We start from the raw sequence: 14,794 nt of genomic DNA, 5'->3' as shown, positions 1-14,794 counted from the left end.
GAACTCGCCTAGCGAGTTCAAACCATTGTATAATGCAATTTTTTTCTTAAATTATAAAAATAGTCGTAAATACGAGCCATCGTGTAAATGTTCATATTAGCGTTTATTTAGTCTACACTTTGAATTTCAGTAAAAAATACGGACGAGTTTAGGAAATATTGGCGGAAAACTTTGGACTCGCCCGGCGAGTCGCCAGCACATGAACGAAATTTATATTACGATTAGGTCATGTTTAAGCTACTACTCTACAGTTGATTTACTGCAGATTTAGTTTGTAAAAATAACTTCTTGTCCGAAGTTGTGTAAATCAATTAATATACAATAACAAGCTTGTACCTACCTACTAGGCACTGTAACGTCGCGCACACATCTTTTTAAAGAAGCAGTTTATACTCAATAAAGATTTATTACAAGTTTTCTGTGCTTTTACCTCTAATTTTTACGTTTTACGTTATAACTCTCTACGTACAGGATAGTATTATAAGTGGTGTAAATCGATATTGTGCTCTACCAGTGCCGCTCCAGCCCGCTCACATCTTCTCCACATTGACGTAACCACGCTGCCTCTATACTGCTCGTCTCCCCACGAGCCGGTTTTGGTGAAAACTGGCCCTAAACTTAAGTACCACCCATTCCACATCCTTCAAACCAGAATACGGACGTGAGACTAGTGTAAGAAGGTTAGTTAAATATCCTTCGACTTATATGTAGTCAAGTAGGTAATTGGAAAATATTTGTGTGTGTTTATATTTTAATCTTTTTCTCCATGTGTTGTTTTGTTAACAATTATTAATTGACGGAGAGGTAGCAAATTCATATTAGATACATATGTAAACGATGACTAAACCTAAAACCAAGCTACGGGCGTATAAAGTTATTTGAAACTTAAACCCCTATTTTTTTATAATATTTCTGAATAATAGTATAAGACATAAGTTGAAAGAATAAGTACTTAATAAGAAAATATTTTAAAATATTACTCAATGTTAATAAAATGTTATGTTGTTATATTCATTTGTGTTTTAAATCGTACATGAGCTATATTAAAACTTCTGTGAATTATAAGTGCAATATCTGCATGTATTTGTAAATAATATTAAATAAATCGAATGAATAACTGTGAAGCTATGTATGAATAAGATATTTTGGGTAACATAAGTACTTTAACTATTGTACTATAATAGTTGTTAACTTTATAAGTGAGAAGAAAATCTTCAGATACGAATATGTTTTAGAGTTGGGTAAGAGTTTGTGTAAGAGAGAGAGAGCAGGACAAATAAAAGACAAAACATCTATTTTCGTATTTAATAAAATTTCTTCAATATAAGAATATGTCCGATTCCATCTATATAATACAAAGCATTTCAAAAAGGGATAATACCTACATAAAAAATACAACCTTTCGTATCTTCACCGTGGACTCATCTCGCTTGTTTGACAATTTCAATTTTGTAAAAAAGAACATGACCTCCATTTAATAAATTTTCCTTAGGCTGACTTCCCATTAGGCTACTAATCTAAATATATATAACTCAAAAGTGACTGACTGACATAGTGATCTATCAACGCACAGCCCAAACCACTGGACGGATCGGGCCGAAATTTGACATGCAGGTAGATGTTATGACGTAGGCATCCGCTAAGAAAGGATTTTGACCAATTCTACCCCCAAGGGAATAAAATAGGGGATGAAAATATTACTTCGTAACGCGAGCGAAGCCGCGGGCAAAAGCTCGTAGATTATAAACTTCTTAAAAACGTACTTAAAAACTTATACGAAACTTCTGTCTACGACAATCCATTGTCTACGTACAGACGTGTAGACTATAGTCACCTGAGCAACTAAATAGTCGCCAAGCAACTTTTCCCAGTCGCGTTAACCACTACTTAATCGCTAAAGTTCGACCGAGAGCGATATATCGAAGTAGCTCGAGCAATAGCGGCCAACGGGTCGTCAGTCTCTCTGAAATACTAACTAAAGTTCTAAAACCCAAATAGCAAATGTAATTAGAAAAATGCGACAAACAATGAGTACATGAACATTCTACCATTCGATTGGACACGACGCGAGATCGTTTATTGCACTACCAGATATTAAATAATTAAAAATTTGCGCTTCACTTATATACATTTACATAAAATATATAGGAAATAATTCATTTCAATATTTACATGGATTCTATTTTAAATCTTGTTATTACTTAACATTTCCCAAATAGTGAATTTTTAGTAATTTCGTTTACATTTCGAGGTCCAAACAAAGATACTAAAGGTTGAGAATAACCGCCATATCTTTAATAAATAAAGTCTACAATGGACTATGTACAATGCGTCACTTCGATATTGACTAACTGACGACGTGGTATACAACTACAATCTGTCCAAGTTTACTATTACGATACTATTTTACTGAGCGCTGGATTCCTGCTAGCATTTTGAGCATAAACATGACCAGTGTTTTCCAAAGTGTGCCGCCCCCCCCTTGCGACCCCCTGGGGGATCGCAAAGCCTTAAAGAGAGTCGCGGGAGAAATATAAATGACAAAATGTTACTTCTATTTTAATAAAGTTTTGTGCACTTAATTGCGTATTTAATCTATGTCTAATTATAAAAATCAGATTAGATCATTGAAACGTAATAAAATACAGGTTAGAAGCACCGGAGGGTAAGGGGTCGCAATATATATTTACATATTGCGGGGATCATGTAATGAAAAATATTGAAAAACACTGAACTAGACCATGTTGAGATCAGTACGATTAAACCAACTTCATATATTAGCGGAAACCCAGCGCCCCATATAAACGCACCTTATGGCAGCATTAAAAATAATTGTGTACAAAAAATGGTACGGGAATTTAATACAAGATTATGATGCTAAGTGTTAAAAAAATAATCTCGGAGCTAAAAGATTGTAATGAGATTCTATCATACAACGGAACAAAGTTAGATGGAAACGACAGACAGACAGGACACACCGAAATTCAATATACATATCCGCACCTACGATTGCTTATTAGGACGAGACCTTTACAAAAAAGCGAATAAAAATGGCTTCACTAAAGTTAGGTACATCAAGGCAACGTTTTTGTAATGTATTCATAACCCGTATTTATTCTCCTGTAAATATTCCGTTAATTAGTTTTAGGATTGACTGAAATTAAGTATTTACTACGACTTAACAACAGATGTTTCCAAGGGTTATTCTCTTTTCAATTAACTGCGCTAACAAAATTATTGTAATAAATCCAATAAGTTATATTAAGACGATAAAAACAAAATAATTAGAAGTACAACGAATACGGAACAGCCTTTTTCAGTCAAGCAGAAATCAATACCGATTTACAAACTTTAAGGGTGCGTTTCCTCGGCGCGAGATAGCGACTTCTCTCACATCCGACAGTTACATTACAAAAACGTCACAGAGACACGAGCTTAAACCAGCGGCTGCTGCTATGGTGTTAGAGGATCTGGAAGAGTTTCTTCAATTCCACCATCAGCTGCCAGTCGGTCTTGATTAGGTCATCACGGAAGTAGTCCTTGCACGCGTCGATACTGGCGCGAGATATCTGCAACAAATCAATTGTATGAGTCATGGGAAATGGATATCCTATACACGTGTGAAGCCTCATTATATATATTGATCTATGATTTTGTATTAAAAGATGTGCAGTCGGCCGTATACACCTATTTCTGCTTAGTAACAGCAGTGTTTAGCATTGCTGTGTTCCACTTTAAAGGGAGACTTTCTTATTCGAGGCATTCTAACTTAGTCCTAAGTGCGTTTGTTGCCAAACTCAGGTATTAATCTTATTTGGGATTGATTACAGTTGTCCATGGGCGCCAGTACCCAACTTTTTTGCTACTTAAATATTAAAAAAGAAAACACCTTTTTCGTTAAAATTCATAGTCTTATCATAGGCTATTAATCACCCAAGTAGCCCAAAATTTAGCCAATTGAACAGACATATAAACAGATAGTAAGTGAGTCACCCACCCTTTGATCCAGGCATCCATTAATATAGTACCCTCCTTTCCCTCACATAAATGTATTTGTCGAAAATTCCTATAAATGTATAATTTCAAGAAACCCTTCTCTTTCAAATATACCTGAGAGTAGAAATACACAACTTATAAAAATAATACATTTAATGTAAATCAGGGCCTGTGCCAGTATAGATATGTATGTTATTGTAACATTTTATCGGCTAACTACATTAAAAGAATCTATGTCCTAAACTTAAAGATACCTTATTTTTATATAAAAAGAAAATAATAATATATAATACACATATGAGCTAATCATATCAATACTAATAATTTCACCCAAATCATACAAATTTTCCGTAATTCCGCTATAATAGAACTTAATGAATGAATTCAACGAAGCCTTGTTCCGACGAATTTATCGCGGAAACTCGTACAAAATAGGCTGCACTCCAAGTTCCCCGGTTCTAAATATAGCCCATGGCTATATGAATGTAGACCTCACTTCATTCAGCTCGACCTACTTCGAGCCACTGATTCAGTTACCCGGGATTCAATGAAGGTTTGACGTCACCGGGTAAATGGATCAGGTTGTGCAAGCGACTAACTGGGTCAGACCACCCCTCTTCATCCCCACCCCGCCTGCAACCGTGCCCGGGGATGCTTCGAGCCAAGTCAAAAATATTATTGTTAACGGGAAGGAAAAATATATAAATTCCGTGATTTTCCCTCTGAGAAGTTACACAGGCTGGCGTACTTCATTGTTCGCAATAAAGAATATCAGAAGTTTGCTTTTACTTTTGTATATCTCAAGTGAATTTACACAACTTATGAGATTTCAGTTGCAAAGACCGTACCATTAAAAAGTCATTGATAGCCTAGTGGATGAAATTTGGCCCCTCGATGGAAGGGTCAAAGGTTCGAATCCCAGGCACGCAAATCCGATTTTTCAAGTTATGTGCGTATTAGCAATTAATTATCCCTTGCTTTAACTTTGAAGGAATATCGTCAGTGAAACTGCATACCTGAGAGATCTTTAAAACAAAAGTTCTGGAAAGTATGTGAATTTTACTAATACGCACTTTGCCAGCGCGGTGGACTACGGCCTAGTCCTTTTCATTCAGAAAGGAGACGCGTGTCCAGCAGTGGGACAGTAATGGGTTGATGACGAGGACCGTATCCATTCGCGGAACTATAAGTGCATGTTAAAAAAATCCGAGATTCAAGGTAATCTACAATGTACTGGACGCAAAGATAATCGGCGAGTCATTTGAAAACTGCGTAATGCATTAATATGTATGAGCAATTTGATTACAATGAGATAAGCAAGAAATCTGATTAGTTCAGAGGGCGGTGTTCGCCATATTTATGAGGATGATGCCTTTCAAATTATGTTAGGTTAATACACGAGCGACTGGCGATATCGACGACTGACGCCGGCAACAGCCAACAAGAACAGTTGCTCATGTTTTAACACATTGTCGCTAGCGTGTTACTTTCCTTATATAATATCTATTGAGTTCTATTTTTATATTATGGCATAGATTAGTAAAGATAATTCGGCGCCTTGAAATTGAATTAAGCCACAAATGGCTTATTTTAGTAAGTTCTTTTTTGAATCCTTGACAAATAAAATCATTTTTAGAGAAAATTTACGAATAAATAACGAATTTACGTAAGAATTACGTAATTTACGTAATAAATAAATAATTATTTCAAATATTTTAGGGACATTTTAGCACGGAGACGTGGCTAAACTTTTTTACTCAACTATTTCAATTGTCAAAACTGGGTACATTTTCTTGTTAGGCGTGAGTAATCTTTACTAATCTATGTATTATGGTAAGTAACTACGTATGTATATGTATGTATGTACAATAAACATTTTACAGTAGAGTATACAAATAGGCATGTCGCATAAATATTTCCTAAGAAGGTAAGTAGGCCTTGCAGATACTAAGTAAAATGTAAATGAAATTAACCTTGAGTTTTTAGTTTCGTATTTACATACATGAAGTCGCAAGACTTGAACCTCGCCGAAAATCTAAATTAGGACCTGCTGACTTATCATTTCTGTAATAATTTTAAAGGACAACTGGGTGCAGATCTTACCTAACATATGAGATAAGCTTGCAACGTCCTCCTCCTCACTTTTCGAAAATAGATGGACAGAGTAAGGGTGCCTTTCCACCAGAGTTACTCACAGCCACATCTACGTACCAACATAGCTACGCTACCTCTCAAGGTAGCTTAGTTTTAGATGTGTTAAATCCACCATACTTTCGCTCCGCTAAGATTTTACAACTACAACTTACATACCAATAATGAACACACCTACAAACTTGAAAAAAAAACAAGGAAAAACATTAACAAAACCCGTACTACAGAAACATTGTATGAGATAGGTACAGATAAAGAGTTCAGATCACCTATCTTCCGTCAACAACGCTTTGACACGAGCTCACAAGTAGTTTCATCAATGAAACCGCGTCGCGAAACATCAATGGAGCTTCTAGAATGGACTGTGACCCGGTCACTGTGCATGTGTGTCGGCTTGCGTCTGTGTGCGTTCACTGACGGTGAACAACCGACTTTATATCGCGAACACAAGAGTCAGTGTTAAGGAGGGATTGTGGGGATCTCAATGGCGATGTGACGTGTTATGGCACACCCTTAATGTTTCTCGTTGTGAAAAATCAATATTTTCAAATTAAATATAAGTATGTAAAATATTTCGCAGTCTAGTGCCAATATTTGAGTAATCTAATGGTATAGACTTCGAAAATTTTAGGACGTAGAACAATTGTCTTGTTTATTGTTCGACTTCCCCCATCTAAGAACACTTGTATTGTCAAGACAAATCTAACGAGTTAACACAACCTTTATTAAAGAAAGCCGTCCAGCTTCAAAGATATAATAACTAGAGAAATATTATAAAACAAAAAAACTCAGTTACAATTAAGACGAGTCCAACAACCTCTTACATGTTAAAATTATTTGATCCGTTCGAGCTGAAGGGGCGCGCTAAATAATCAGAACTATATTGGGTCGAACAACATTACCCACTGCCGCCGGGTAACAAAGATATAAGCGAACGGGCTTTTGCCCGCGGCTTTGCTCGCGTTACGAAGTAACATTTTCATCCCCAAATCCCCAAAATCCTTTCTTAGCGGATGCCTACGTCATTACATCTACCTGCATGCCAAATTTCAGTCCGATCCGTCCAGTGGTTTGGGCTGTGCGTTGATAGATCACTATGTCAGTCAGTCAACATTGAGTTATATATGTTTAGACAACAATAACACATACAGGTACCTATAGCAAGACATAGTTTAGGTATACCAACTAATCATTATTCGCTATTGCCCCACGATCGGCTCATTAGCATACGCCACAAATCACTGAAGTCCTGGTTACATAAAACATACGGTTACAAAGTCCAAAACATTTGCCATTCCACACAAACAATGTAATGACTCATGAAAATAGTTTTTCTTCAACTCATTTATATTTATAAATTTGATATTCTAAGTGTTGTTGTAAGAATTTATTACAAAAGATTAGTACCTACATATTATTCGCTTATTTTTATATTTTGCATTTTTTATTTTATTGCAGAACAGTAGGTATATCTTATATATAAAATTCTCGTGTCACAATGTTAGTTACCGTACTCCTCCGAATTTTTATATGCATATTCAGTAGGTCTAAGAATCGGCTACTATCTATTTTTCATACCCTTAAGTAATAAGGGTTGTTCACTCTTAACATTTTTTATTTATATGGCAACACAACGTTTGACGGGTCAGCTAGTTATAATATATTATGAATGATGAGGTATATGTTACATACATATACATTCATAAAGTATATACATTATTATTATTGATTGTTAATTTCGACATAATTGCATTCGTCTTCCTTTTCATTTTCCTTTAATACTTATTGTTAACCCTAAAATTTTATCTAAGTGTTGACATGTTATTGACCTATTGTACTAAATGCTTTACACAATAAAATAAATAAATAAAATAAAGTACCCGATAATGCTAGTAGGTACTTATTATAGTTAGAATATGGGTACATACATATGTAGATTTAGTAGCAATACATTTGACTGACAATTTAAATTAATGTACCCTACTAAGGTATACCTAAACATCTATTTCATATAACTGTAACTTTCAGATAAAATAAAAAGCGTGTAAAAATACCAACGTTCGTTCGTTGGATATAGAAACAGAAACAATTTAAAATGTGCTAATGAAAATGGCTACCAGGAAAGGCTTTTATCGCTAAAATAGCGCTCTACCAGCGATCAATATCTTCAATCTTAGTTAGTTAGTTTCAATCTATCTATCTATCTGTGTATTATATGTATTTTGTCCCTGAAAATAACTGTTATGTTAATAAAAAAATCGATTTCTTTAAATTCTGTTTATTTGTAAAGATACTCCACGCTTAAAACTTCTAGCATACACCTTAATTCGATAACAGACAAGTTTCCCGTAATAATATCGCATGCAAAAATTCAAATAACTCATAGTCATAACATTGTAGGAGCATTTCTTGAGGGCTAATAAGTAACTATGATTACACGGGGATCGGGAAACTGTAACCCTCAGAGCTATTATAAAGATAGAGTGCGCCAACTCGGGTACGAACAAAGTCACAAGTAAGAACATCATCAGTAAGCGGCGTACCGTATTGCCATGCAAGTACAAGTGAAGGGAATTACCATATTTTTAATTTCGTTAATAAATATCGTAATTCTGGTAAAATTGGCTATTAAAACTGGTACTGGGAATAGTATATTATATTTCACAACTAAATTAGATTTATACGGCTATAGTCCATTTGCTCACGGGTATATATAGAGGAGAGAGGGTTACGAGGTCTGGAGGTGCCCCTCCCGCTTAGCATAGGATGAAAAAAAATATAGAGATCTTTTTTCTGCGACTGCGAATACACCACTACTTATGGACCTATCCCTTAATAAAGCTATTTCTACGCTCATACATCTGCCTACAGTTCGTACCAAATCGTACTCTATACTAATTATTACTCTGGACAGTAAAGCTTTCGAGAATCCCACGCCATTTTACTTTCCGAGAATTACACGGAAAATACTTGTATAATATTGCATTGGACTTTATACGTTTTCATAGCACGGTATTTTTCCACTATGAAAGAGAAGTAGCAATAAATATTTTATATGAATCATTTTTCTTTGAAAACCTTTCGTTTTAGAACCACTATGAGCGGTGTATTGTTTATCAGCCTTATTCCTTTACACATCTCGGATTTTTATTATATTTTGTCTTAAATGTTATTGTTTAACAGCTAATTATAGGGACTACATTATTGCTATCATTAGATCTTGTCGTGTTTTTTTGTATTCAATTGGCAAAAAAACTTGTCGGATTAAAAACGTTTATTTTGATTTGATGATAGTGAAATCCTAGTGGTTTCAAATTCGATCACTAGCTCTATTTCCTGGGTTCGAATCCCAAAGACGCAAGTTGACAACGAAAGAAGATATCGTGAGGAAACCTACTAATAGTGCAGTAATAGAGAAATTTCTGAGAGGTGTGTGTAGTCTGTCAATCGTCATTTTACTTGTAGAAATAGACTATGGCTATGTCCCTAGATGAGTCCGAGATTATGGACAGTAAGATCCAGTACTCCAATATTTCCAGCCACAAAATAAAAGGGCTATTTAAAGTGGAGGCGGCATCGGGCCATCTCTTACCTAACGTATGGAAAGGCGTGACGTCACTTGGCCAAAAATACTGCGGCCTTCGTGGCAGTGACGGAAAACTGCTGAGCTCACACCGAGTGCTTTCATATGATTAGTATTACGGAAAGATTGATGCTTTCGTGTTATGCCTGCTAAAAATATAAACCATTTTTCTATAACACAACTACACGTTTTAGCACGCACGTACTGGGATATGGGTACTCATTCTAGATTAGGTTGTATAAGGGTAATTGCTCCCCCCAGGGCAGAGCCCGATATAAGGGCATCGCGTTAGGAGGACTCCGGTTGTGTTCCGTTGGAGATTCCGGAGTTCGCCACCAAACGCTGAGGACGGCCACCGGGGGGTTTTAGTGCGGTAAAAATCCCACATAACCCGGCGCCACTCCCATGGCGTCGGGTACCTTTTGAAGGTTTCCCCCTCGTCAACAAAAAAAAAATAGATATTGTAGTGGTACCACCCTGACCGAATAATTGGTTTGGCCACTTTTCAAGATAATACAGAATATGACCTTGTTTCCATTATTCTAAATAAGTACATCAGATGGATAACATACCTACCTATTCGTAGCACAAAAACCCTTATAAACTCTTCAGTGAAAAATCGTACAAACGGATTTCCACATAAGGTAATATTTCCATTCAAATTACCCAAGATGGTTTCGAATAACAGATGTAAAACGCAGCAGAACAAAGAACTTAACGTTAGTTTCACTATCCATAACCAGAGTTCATGTTTTTTTTATAATATAAGAGTAGCAGACGAGCATGCAATCCATCTGATGGTAAGTGGCTACTGCCGCCCATGGACATCTGTAATCAACCCCAGATAGGATTAGATATTCCTACCTGAGGTCTGCCACAGATGCGCCGCTACCCCTGAGGACTAAGCTGGAACGCCTCGGAAAAGTCTGTCTCCCTTACCACACCCTTCAAACCGGAACACAGCAACGCCTAACACTGCTGTTATTAGGTAGAAATAGGTGTGGCGGTGGTGCCGCCGGAGTCGAACCACAAAGGGTTCTACCACTATCATTACAAGAACATCAACTTAACAAGAAACTGCCTAACTATTTGCTATTGTCACATAGAAACAAGATATCATTGAGTATGTACCTAACCAAGAACATTTCGATTCACCTCACACCACGCTATGCACACACATATACCTACATAGCTAGATCTGTCTACCAGCATCTACTTGACACGAACACAGGTACACTAGACATAACACAAAGTGCACCTACGTCACCATCGACCCAGTGACCCGCCGCGCGATCAATGAAACCGACGCCGAGCGCCATTCAACCTGCATTACTATATGCACGTATTCTATGTATCAATGGATTTTATATACAATTCAATATGTTTTCTTGTATTCGTAAGCATTTTTTATTTCATGGCTCTACACGGAAGTAAATCATATACTTCAGCGTCATGGATTTTTTCAAAGTTTGCAGTGGCAAACGAGCATGAAGTCCACTTGATTGTAAAAGGTTACTGTTGTCCATGGGGTAATCAGCTTTATATGGAACAGGGGTTCTGAAGGTCCTGAAGCCGGACACAGATGCTCTAATAAGTCAGCCGGCATCCACACCTTTTTTGAGAAACGCAAGAATTGCTTCTTAGAAATAGGCAAGTATGCCAGACCTTAGCCATTGTGGGCTTGATGTCTCCTGCAGACCTGCGGTCTGTGAGTAGGACAATACAGCAGTTGAAGTTTAAGTAACACAGAATAAAAAATAATCAAAAGAAAAAAAAATACATGTTGGACTCATCATGAGATCTATAATTCCAGAATTCCTAACTCCACAATACTGACTCTGATAAAATAAAAATGTTTATTTATATTTCCATTAAATTTAAATATATTTTCCAACATGAAAATATAGGGATAATGGAAGCTTTACAAATAATTGCTGCCTCTAATTAGGATAAGTCGCAATACTTAAAAAAATAAAAAGAAAATTTCTTACCTATATAATGTTTTTCTTTTTCTACAATAGGTAGGTACCGGGAATTTTATCTGTTAACTATGTTTTATTTTATTTGCTCCTAGTCTATAGAAAAAATTGGTCGTAGTTGCGATGGTGCCTAAAGGCGGTTATCGTAAATTTATAAGCCTAAGAAACGTAAGCCTATTGTAAGCTAAAAATAAAAAAGTTATATCATTTTATTATTAACGATATCTAAAATGAACATTTTTGGAAAAGTCGTGGATTCATAGACGCATATCCACAGCAACAGAACGTACTACTTAGCTTACTTAGCTTAGACAAAAATGTAACTGAACTATTTCCAAACTGCTGAACTTGATGAGACGAGACTGAAGAATTTAGACTTTAAACCTTAATGTGATTTGAGACTAGAAATCAGCTACTTTATTTCATAAAAAAATACTCTAATATAGCCCAATATCATCGACAAACATATGAAATTGTGACAAATAAAGTAAAATTATATGAACGAAAATGTTTAAATAAATTCCATATACACACAATAGAACTGAGGCCCTTAGCAACCTGGTACTACGTCAGTCCCTGTAAAACAACCATTTACCAAGGCCCTCGACACGGAACAATATTTTAAAACAAAACATCGAACTTTGAAATAACGAAATAACAACATAAGGTACTTCAAATAGCTCTTAGATTTATCGAGAAAAAGCTACGTGCATAGTACAAAATCAATACATCCCTAAATTGCCCAGATACACCAATATTATAGAGAAAATAACAAATTAATTCGTAAAGTATTTATCAGAGGCGTTGTTGCCATTGGGCCTTAAAATTGTGAGCGGTTATTTGTAAATCATAGTAAAGTTTAAATCCTAACTAATATTATAAAAAAACGAATGTATGTTTGTTTCTTCCTACACTTTTATTAAGTACGTAACGATTTTAATTTTATTTATTATGTAACGGGTACTCACGATATGCGGTTTTTAATTAATAATTAGTAATTTAATAAAATAATAATCTAAATAAATTAAGATCAATTCACATTTTCTAATATTTATATTACCTCAATTTCGTTCCATACAGTAATAATAATAAAAATAAGGTTTATGGTAGAAAATTAAAATGTGATAATGGTAACACAATCGGAATCCAAAACATTTCTTATGCCGTCATTTTTAAGTTTCGTAGCTGATGTTATTCATTTTCGTGATTGTGATCGAACTCAAATGTTTTCTCGTTTTCATAGCGCGTTTGTTAAATTGTGTATTAAATTGTTAAAGTTTTTGTTTTTTGTTGAAATTGTTTAAGTTTTTGTTTCTTGTTAATTTTGACAGTGACATTTCTTTGTTTACATTTTGGACACCTAATTATGAATCAGACTATAGTTGCATGGATCGTGGTCACGAATGTATCAATTCCGCGATAATTTTGGTCCTAAATCATATATTACGTAACGATGGACATAAAGTTTGTACTCACGTCAATTCAAATTCTTTATTTGCTAGAACACAGTTATTACACAGATATTATGTACATATTACAGTCCAGTGTGTTCTACCTGTATGAGGTTTGCAAAATTCAACAAAATTATATAAACGTCATCACGGGTTCAGAAAAGGACATAAGGCTTACTCGTATTTTTTCCCGAAAAAAGTACCATTCCCGAGTATTAAGTAGATAAAAACCTCTGCCTGCAAGAGAAGTCGTCGTTAGAAGGTAGTTTTGTACATTTTAGTGACGGGAAGAACTTAGGTCAAATGAAACGGGGATATATCTATATTTAGCACGTCAGCACGGGAGCCTAGCAACGCAACAGGTATTGTAATGAGGCTTGGTGCTATTCACTGAAGTCAATTTTGTATATTTTACTAAGGACGTAAGTAAAGAGGGATGTACCTATATTTAGCATTTAATGTGGTTAGGCATTAGGCAACCTAACAATGAATATAACAGGTATCGTAATGATAATAAGGTATAGTTATTATCTGATTTCAATATTGTAAATTCGCAATGTAAGATAAATATAATATATTTTAATCGTAACAGAAACCTATACAGGGAACCTAGCACGATATGTCTCCAGTTATGAATAAACGATCTTTTAGGCGAAACATTCACCTACCAGTATCTAAATTTAACAACTCTAGAACACATTAAATGTTTAATTTCGATGTTTGGTCGGCAAAACTTGGAAACTTTCAAATAATTGTTTCGGGGCTTGATTGTTAACATCTTGGACTGTCGACTCAACTACAACAATTAACTCAGATTTCATTAAAGTTCTATCGGAAGTGGGTTACGGACTGCGTTGCTACTTCCGAGAACCAATTTGTAACACCTTGTTAGGCCAATCTCCTAAACAACTCGTGATCAAACTGACAAACACGGCATCGCCTGCCAGTATTGTTATGAAGGCAAAAATAGGAGTCTCGGGGGTGCGATCTAAATAGGAACCACGACAACCTTGACTTTATTATTAAAAATTAAATTAATAATGAAAATATTATTTTTTAAAAAAATGTATGACCTAGTCACAAGCGCTTGATGAAAGCTACAATTTCCTTAACAGCACAGTAACAGCAGGTTGCACCTACGTCACCCAGCCGACCCGGTGACCTCTTCGCAGCGATCAATGAGAGGCGACGTCATTCATGCCAACACCCTGAGCTCATGCAGGCGTGGCGCAAATATGAACGAAATATCTTTTGAACCACTCCATCGAAGACTGGTCTCAATTAGTATTGTATTCCATTTCTTTTATTTATTTTCGTCTATTGGTCGTTTGTAAAAATAATTATACAATTGTACATAGAGGTACACAGTACACACACATTACTTTTTTATATTCACTTATTTCTCGATCTGTCTGAATTTATTGAAAGAGTAGTAATTTTCTAAAATTCTGATATGTAGGTACATGATACATTTTTATCAAAATTTGGCTATTTAATATTTATGAAAACTGAACATGTGAGGAGTCAGTTTATTAGAGTAAAATGAGGCTATAATTTTAAGAAGTCAGGTTTTTATTTTTATATTAATTACTTATATCTCACTTTTAATTGTATTTCAAGTATTCCTTGCACCA

The 14,794-nt window shown here is 35.4% G+C and overlaps 1 protein-coding gene across 1 annotated transcript in view; it reads right to left on the bottom strand.

Annotated features, from left to right (window-relative positions):
* Positions 1-3,184: 3,184 nt before the first annotated feature.
* The window catches only part of eIF5B (eukaryotic translation initiation factor 5B), a 29,930-nt gene continuing 18,320 nt past the window's right edge, over positions 3,185-14,794 (bottom strand). The window contains exon 18 of the mRNA XM_073085458.1: positions 3,185-3,569. Coding sequence (XP_072941559.1) covers positions 3,462-3,569 — 108 coding nt within the window. The 3' untranslated portion in view covers positions 3,185-3,461. The remainder of the gene's footprint in view (positions 3,570-14,794) is intronic.

The sequence above is a fragment of the Epargyreus clarus genome, unplaced genomic scaffold (genome assembly GCF_041222505.1).
Source record: "Epargyreus clarus isolate Ecla_fem2 unplaced genomic scaffold, WU_Ecla_fem_2.2 ptg000023l, whole genome shotgun sequence".
NCBI classification, from domain to species: Eukaryota; Metazoa; Arthropoda; class Insecta; order Lepidoptera; family Hesperiidae; genus Epargyreus; species Epargyreus clarus.
Note: the sequence above shows the minus strand (reverse complement) of the source record. Positions and strands in the feature narration are given on the sequence as shown.